This window comes from Octodon degus, unplaced genomic scaffold (assembly GCF_000260255.1).
Source record: "Octodon degus isolate 3935 unplaced genomic scaffold, OctDeg1.0 scaffold00004, whole genome shotgun sequence".
Taxonomy (NCBI): Eukaryota; Metazoa; Chordata; class Mammalia; order Rodentia; family Octodontidae; genus Octodon; species Octodon degus.
In genome coordinates, this window is record NW_004524580.1 from 7061065 (window position 1) to 7068321 (window position 7257).

A 7257-nucleotide genomic window follows, 5' to 3' on the forward strand; every position below is an offset into this window, starting at 1 on the left:
ATGTAACCTTTTATGAAGATTAAAAGAAATTGGAAGGGTAAGCTACTGATAATATTGTGTGCATAGATGAATGTAAAAACACAAATGAATCTAGAAGGAAAAAACAGGGAGAGAAAGTCTATGCTAGGGTTCCAGCTTTAGTACTGAAATTATACTTTTTTCTCCAATTGGCTTGTAAGTGAAAACCATATAGAAGAACTTGAGATATAAAACAGACTCACAAGGAGGCTTATTCACTTATGAGACACTTAGGTGTGTGAAGAGTAATACATTAGATGTAAGATTATGTAAGCCCTCAGCTTTAAAAAACTATTTTTATACTCCTAGCTCCATGGTTATCTTTTGCAAACTACAAAAGATCTGCAATTCTTTAAACACTTGCAGATATAGTTGGTAATAGTTTCAACTATAAATAATTATTCAAATAGTTTCTAAAACAAAGAATTAAAATTTTCAATCTGGTTGAACATAAGCACAGTGCCTTAATTATTCAAGATAGCCCATCATCAGTGTATTCAGACCTTAACATGGCATTGTTTTTAAAAACATTATTCCTTTCAAAATCACATAAAAAAGATGTTAAAGTGCTTTATACTGTTTCAGTACAAAGCACAAAAGCCAATTAGATTACCATTACCTTTTAATTTCAGAAGTAAAATTCATGAAGCAGATTTTACCCATAATGCAAGGAAGGAAAAAACAGTATTGAAAAATAAATGAAAACTTAGTTTTTATTGAGTGTTTATTTTTTACATGCCAAGCACATTAGAAATGAATCCATATGAAGTTCACTATTCCACAACAAAACCCCGTGCAATGGGAATGATCAAAGTTGTCCACACTTAGTTCAATAAATTATCCAAATATTTCTCCACAAATATTTGGGTTATTTGAATGAGCTGATGCTTCTCCACATAGCACAGCCAAATCTTTTTCAAAAACCAAATTCACCAAAATGTAACATACAGCTCATTAGGTATCCAGAGGGGAAAACAAAACAAAACACAGGTACTTAATCAGTGTCCACCAAGTGATCATCCCTAACATGGTTTTACTACCAAAGAAACTGCTATATGAATTTTCGATTAAAAGAGGCTTAAATACCTCAACAACAACAAACAACACAAACCCAGTAACTAATAATGTACACAGAAAAACTAATTTGAAACATATGAACATTATGAACAGCTTGGTGCATCTAACACACGCTGAATTTTTTTTTTACTTCACTACTACTATGAGTTTCTTAATATCTTTGTCCTAATACATAATTATCTTAAAAATATGGTATTTTCCTAACGTGCATCAGTTCCTCCCTTCCTCCCACTGATCAGTAAATGTTGCAGAAAACTAAACAGTACCTATTAACTAGATCTACAACACAATGGCTGGGTAAGTAAACAAAAAATACTTTTGTGGGAACTATTCAGATTAGGTAGGCTAATGACTACCACTATATTTTGTGCTACTGATACACTGCTAAGTGGAAGCACTGGTCCATGTCCATTTGTTTAAAACGTCTATAATACCTGTAACAGCATACCCATATGATTAATACTTGAAGTAACTATGAAAATTTAATATAACCCCCTTATACATAATGTCACATACATACAGTTATGTGGGGGTTAGGACATGAATTTATATGCTATGATATAGTTAAGAGAAATAGAAAACGGGCCAGTGAGACAGCTCAGCGGTCTAAAGCCCAGCTTAGGTAGGCACAAGGGACCATTGGTTACCCTGCACCATATGCTGCACTCGCCCCGCCCTCGGGGTGGGCTGAGCCCGCCAAAAAGAAAAACAGAAAACAATATGGGCTCAGGTTTTCTTACGAAGGTTCAAGTCTTTAAACAGAATTAAACAAGCAACTTCTATATGTCAAAAGAAACTGAACATATGGGGAGGTGCCTTGGTACATGTGCTTGAATTCAATGCAACAAAAATACTAATTCTAGGTTAGTAATTAAAATTCTCATCAATGGGATGCACTCCACAAGCATAGTTCTAATGTAAAAGAAGTCAAGCTTTATTGTTATATACATTAGGAGTGGTACAGATACAATAAGAAGTGTGACACCATTTTAAAGTTCTGATTGTTGAATACCAATCTGTTCTCATTTAATACAATTCTTCTAATGAAAGACTGGTGTGTCTGGCTCACATACAAAACCAAAGGAAAACATGTGCCTCAATCCTGGCACAAGTTAAAAGCATGTATAAACACCAACACTACATGGAACTTACTACTCACTGATTCACAAATTTAAAAATTAACTAAGAAAAATGACCACCACTGTACATGTGAAGATTGTTTAGCACATCAAATCAATTATCAGGTCCAAGGTCTTACAGTATTGAGCATATGGATAGCTCTATTATATTGACTTGCATTATTTTCCAATATTAAAGATGGACTCAAACTTTTACATATTAGTTTCTAATTATAAAAATCCAGATTAATCCAGATTACTCCAGAAAACACAAACCACATATAGCTGAGGTAGGTTTTTCATGTTAAAAATATATCGCTTCCACAATTTTAAAAATTTAAATTTATAAAGAAAAAAAAAACTGCATTTTCTCATATACCTGCCTGATAATTTAATTTTCTGTATTAAAAATACTTGAACAAATATAACAATACTAATCTATTATGATTTAGTAAATCATATTTAAAAATACACATCCCAAATACTTTCTCTCCCTAGTAACTACATTCCAAGAGATTATTAATAATCCTAAAAAAAGAGTTGCAGATATAGCTCAGTGGCAAGGCACCTGCCTGGCAAGTACAAGGTCCTGAATTTGATTCCTGGTTTAAAAAAAAAAAAAAATCCTAGAAAAAATGAAATAAAGAATATTACAATAATTTTCAAGTAATTCATGTCAGATTAGAAAAGCAAGTCATGTTCATTTTAAATATAAAAAAATTTAAATGTCGTGAATACAACTGCAGAAGTGTTTTATTATGTCACAAGTCTCCACAAGATGTAAAAAATGTTTCTTAATAGGACTAAATGTCAAAAATATTTGAACTTTATTATAATGTCAGCTAAGTTTTCTAGGGTGTCACCTGTTTACAATCTCATCATTCTCAATAAACTTTAAAGGAAAATTATAGCAGATAACACTCCATTTTTTTCAATAGTCAGTGAAAAAAATCAATGTGAAATAAATTCATGTTTTAAGGAGGTAAAGGAGACAGACGTAAATGCTTCCCTTAAATGTGAACCCCTGTATTTGCCATTGGTTATCATTGTATTTAAAAAGCAAAACCAACTTCGTGAAATAGTCTCAATAAGCCAAAGACAGGGAAAAAATTATAAAACTGTCTTTACAAGTGTTCATAAGTGACAGTTTTTAAAAGTAAAATGTTCATCTATTGTGAATTAAACAGAAAACAAATTCAACTGTAAAAAACCACATAAACATACTTTAAGATTGGATACTGATGGCATTTTCAAACATACACAGAGCAAAGGAGGAAGCATCTAAAAGGGATGCGTCTGCCACATGCATAGGATGAGTCAACGAGATGAACACCCTACAGCCACGGCAGCGAGCCTAGCATACTACCGTGGTCTGAGGGCAGCAATTCACTTTCCTGTGCTGAGTAAGGTCTCAAGGAAAAAAGCCTTTATATAGTAATGCTATAATCTGGTATTAAACTTTTTGTGAACTATAGAGATGGTGTTAATTATTCAACTAAAAGGGGGAAATGGGGTAGCTAGCACTGTCAACTCCTGGGTCATCAACAGAAAATAAAAGAGTAAAGATGCAAAGTAGCTGGTTCTAAAACTAAACTACATGATCAAAACTATTACAAATTATGATCTTTAAAAATTCTTGAGTCTTAGGTTTCCAACCTAAACCTATTCAGCAGCTACAGCTACATATTCTTTTCAAGTTCCTCAATTTATTCTGCTTCTTGTTTTGTTTTTGGTGTGCGCATGTTGTTTTGGAAATCAAACCTAGGACCTTGTTCATGAAAGGCAAGAACTCTACCACTGAGCCACATCCCCAGTCCCACTCAAATGATTCTCATGTTTAATTTTGAAACTTCTGAATTGGGAGACAGGGGAAGACAACTACTCTTAAGCAAATGCAGATATTTTTAGAATTTAACATTTGATGCTTATCATTACTCCACATTTTCCCCTACTTGTCCTATCTTCCATGTTTTTCTAGCAATGAATGAATGAATGAATGAATGAATGAATGAATGAATGAATGAATTTTTTCAAGTAAAGGTAAAAGAGTCAGCAGGGAACTCCAACTGGATTTTAATATGATCGAATCACTACAATACACTGACCCATTCATTGATATCACTATTGCTACCTAAGATTTACTATCAGGCAGAAATTTCTTCATTTAACATCAAGGGAAGTGGTAGGTTCTTATTGAACAGGATAATGTAATATAAAATAATCCTAAATACTAAGGATACTTAGTAGAAGAGAGCATTTTTATAATTATTCAAAAATCATTGTTTTCAAAGGTTCAGTGTTAGGAACAAAAATCCCTTAAAATTGGGATAAGGGAATATTCTCTCATATGAGAAAAACTGTGTCACAGTGTTTCTCCAACCTAAAAATCAGGCAACATTATCTCAGTACTACATTGCTTACATATTGCTTTGTTAATATATACATATAAATGTTTTAAGTGTAAGTGTTTTGGTTCAGAATTTAATGCATATGATAATACAAAAATGGATTTTCTTCTTAATCACTGATATTGTACCACTTTCAAGGCCTAAGGAATAAACTTTTAAATATCCCATATTTGTTAATAAATTTTAGAACAGTAAAAAAGTAGTACCTACATAAAAAATTATACATTAAAATTACAACCATTTTTCAGAAGAATTGAAATTTTTTTCAGTATCCAAACACAATAGTAAATTTTCATTTACTATAGCACAATTCAAGTATTTGCTTAAATTTATATTAAGCCAGCTACAACATGATATTAAGTAACTTTATAATAGTTTTCCTTTAAAAGATTACTGTTATACAAAATAGTGCCATTATTACTTATTACTATAAATCACTTAGAATAAGTATAAAGAACAAATGACAGTAGACAGGGACTTTTATGAGGAACTCTTTTAACACACAAAGTTGCACACATCAGTACTAAGGCATGTGTAGGTAATCCCCCTAGAGTATGTAAATTAATGTAAACAAAGACTATATCTTTTTAAGGGAGAAAATGCATTAACACAGGTAAAATATATTCAAACAGTTGTGACTTTAAACCATAGATGATTTGAACACCACACAAAACCAAGAGGCATTACTTATCATTTTAATAACTAAAACATGCTGCTTATTTGTGAAATAAAAGGTTTGATACTTCTTTCAAAGTAATAATGAAAAAGAAATATTTGAAAATAAACACCATCCTTTTTCTGGAAATAAATATACATAGTTATTTTAATGTACTGCAGCATAGGAATATTATCCTAGCATTAACCATAACACTCCATCAGTAGTTTAAAATTTTTTTCCACATTGGGTCTTGCATCTTCTACCTTGTCAGTTGCCCAACAACTTTCAAAAGAGTTTTATTTTCCTGCTTTAGCTGTTCATTTTCATCTTCTATGTCATCTAGGTCCTTAAAGGAGGTAAAAAAGAAAGTAATACTTCAGAAACGTCCTCAAAGAAATAAAATAACTTTAAAAATACACAAAGAAAATTTTCTTAATTACTTCTGAAATGAGGATAAGCTCTGAAAACAGCTTTATAGACAGAGTATGTCCCACTAAAGTAGACAGCCATCGCTTGATTCTTCACTACCACAAAGCATACATGCCAACGCTTGTCTGATCTTTCAACTTCTCAAGAAACGCTAGAAGTCATGATTTTAAAATTGTGATTCTTTCCATTTTAAATCATCATAACAATTTTGTTTTGGAAAAACTTTTTACTCCTTCATCCTAAAACTGAAAGCTCAGCACAGTACACATGCAGACTACACAGGTTGCATCTCCAACTACTGTGCAAGATCCTCAAAGGAGTACATCTGGGGAATTTAGGATGACAGAACTGAGTCATCCACAAAAGGAAGCTAGGATACACAGAACTGATCTAATTCAAAGTATACGTTAAGTTTCTTCATGTCAGTTTTATTTGAGGAAAAGATTTTAAAGCTAAAAAAGTCTGGAAGCCATTATAGTAGGCATTATTCTCCAATTGTAATGCTCTATTTAGACCTAGCTTTATCTTCTCTGTATTAACTCTAGCCTCAAATATACAACTGTCTAGTTAATATTGAAAAAATCCACTGTAAGTTTTAGTCATAAGAAACATTATTTTAAGGTAGACTATAACTGTTACAAAAGCAGATATTTACAGATTTAACCTTGCACTTTACAATACTGAAACTTAAGACTATCAATTTGAATCACAAATGTGCTGTAAAAGCCATCTGGTAAATTTAGTACAATTATGATGTAAACGCTTACAAAAATCAGAATCTGCATCTATTTGCATACTGAATGAATGATATTAGGAAATAATCTGTTGAAACAACAACTATAAAGATGGGGGATTCCTGAAATTATCACTACTGATATCTACCTAAAATTTAAAATTAAGTGATAAAATACATTCACAGATTATTACTAGATTATAAACTCATTAAGGGAAAGTTTTATTATTTTTACTGCCCACAGTGAATCCGTACACAAACAGAGGAATGCCTGTGTTGAACTAGGGTGAAAGGCTACTGATACCCGAAGTCTTTTGTTATTGTTGTTGCTATACAAGGTATTGATTGACCTAGGACCTTCACAATGAGCTTTCTCCAACCCCTTTGTTGTTGTTATTATTTTTTAAATCTTGGGCCTTGCTACGTCATCAAGTTGTTCAGGTAGGACTCAAATTTGTGTTTCTCCTGCCTCAGTCTCCCAAAATGCTGATACCACAGGTGTGTGTAACTGCCTTATGTCTTAGAGCTTGATTAAAGCAGGTTTGCATATAAAAAAGGCTTTTTATCTTTCCTTCTTTTTTTTTCTTTTTCTTTTGCAGAAGAGGGGAGGGTGTTTGAACTCAGGCCCTTACGCTTGCCAGGGAAGCGCTTATTCCACTGAGCCATCTCCCCGGCCCCTCTTTCCTTCTTTATGATTAGAATTAAGATTGGACGGGGGCTGGTGAGATGGCTCAGTGGTCTAAAGCACCTACTTAGAACAAGCTTAGCAAAGCAAAGCGACCACGGTTCAATCCCCCAGCACCACATGCCAGCCAG

The 7257-nt window shown here is 32.8% G+C and overlaps 1 protein-coding gene across 1 annotated transcript in view; it reads right to left on the reverse strand.

Annotated features, from left to right (window-relative positions):
- Positions 1-713: 713 nt before the first annotated feature.
- Pawr (pro-apoptotic WT1 regulator) overlaps positions 714-7257 on the reverse strand; it is a 109741-nt gene continuing 103197 nt past the window's right edge. Inside the window, exon 8 of the mRNA XM_004623753.2 lies at positions 714-5625. Within this exon, the coding sequence (XP_004623810.1) occupies positions 5539-5625 (87 nt within the window). The 3' untranslated portion in view covers positions 714-5538. The remainder of the gene's footprint in view (positions 5626-7257) is intronic.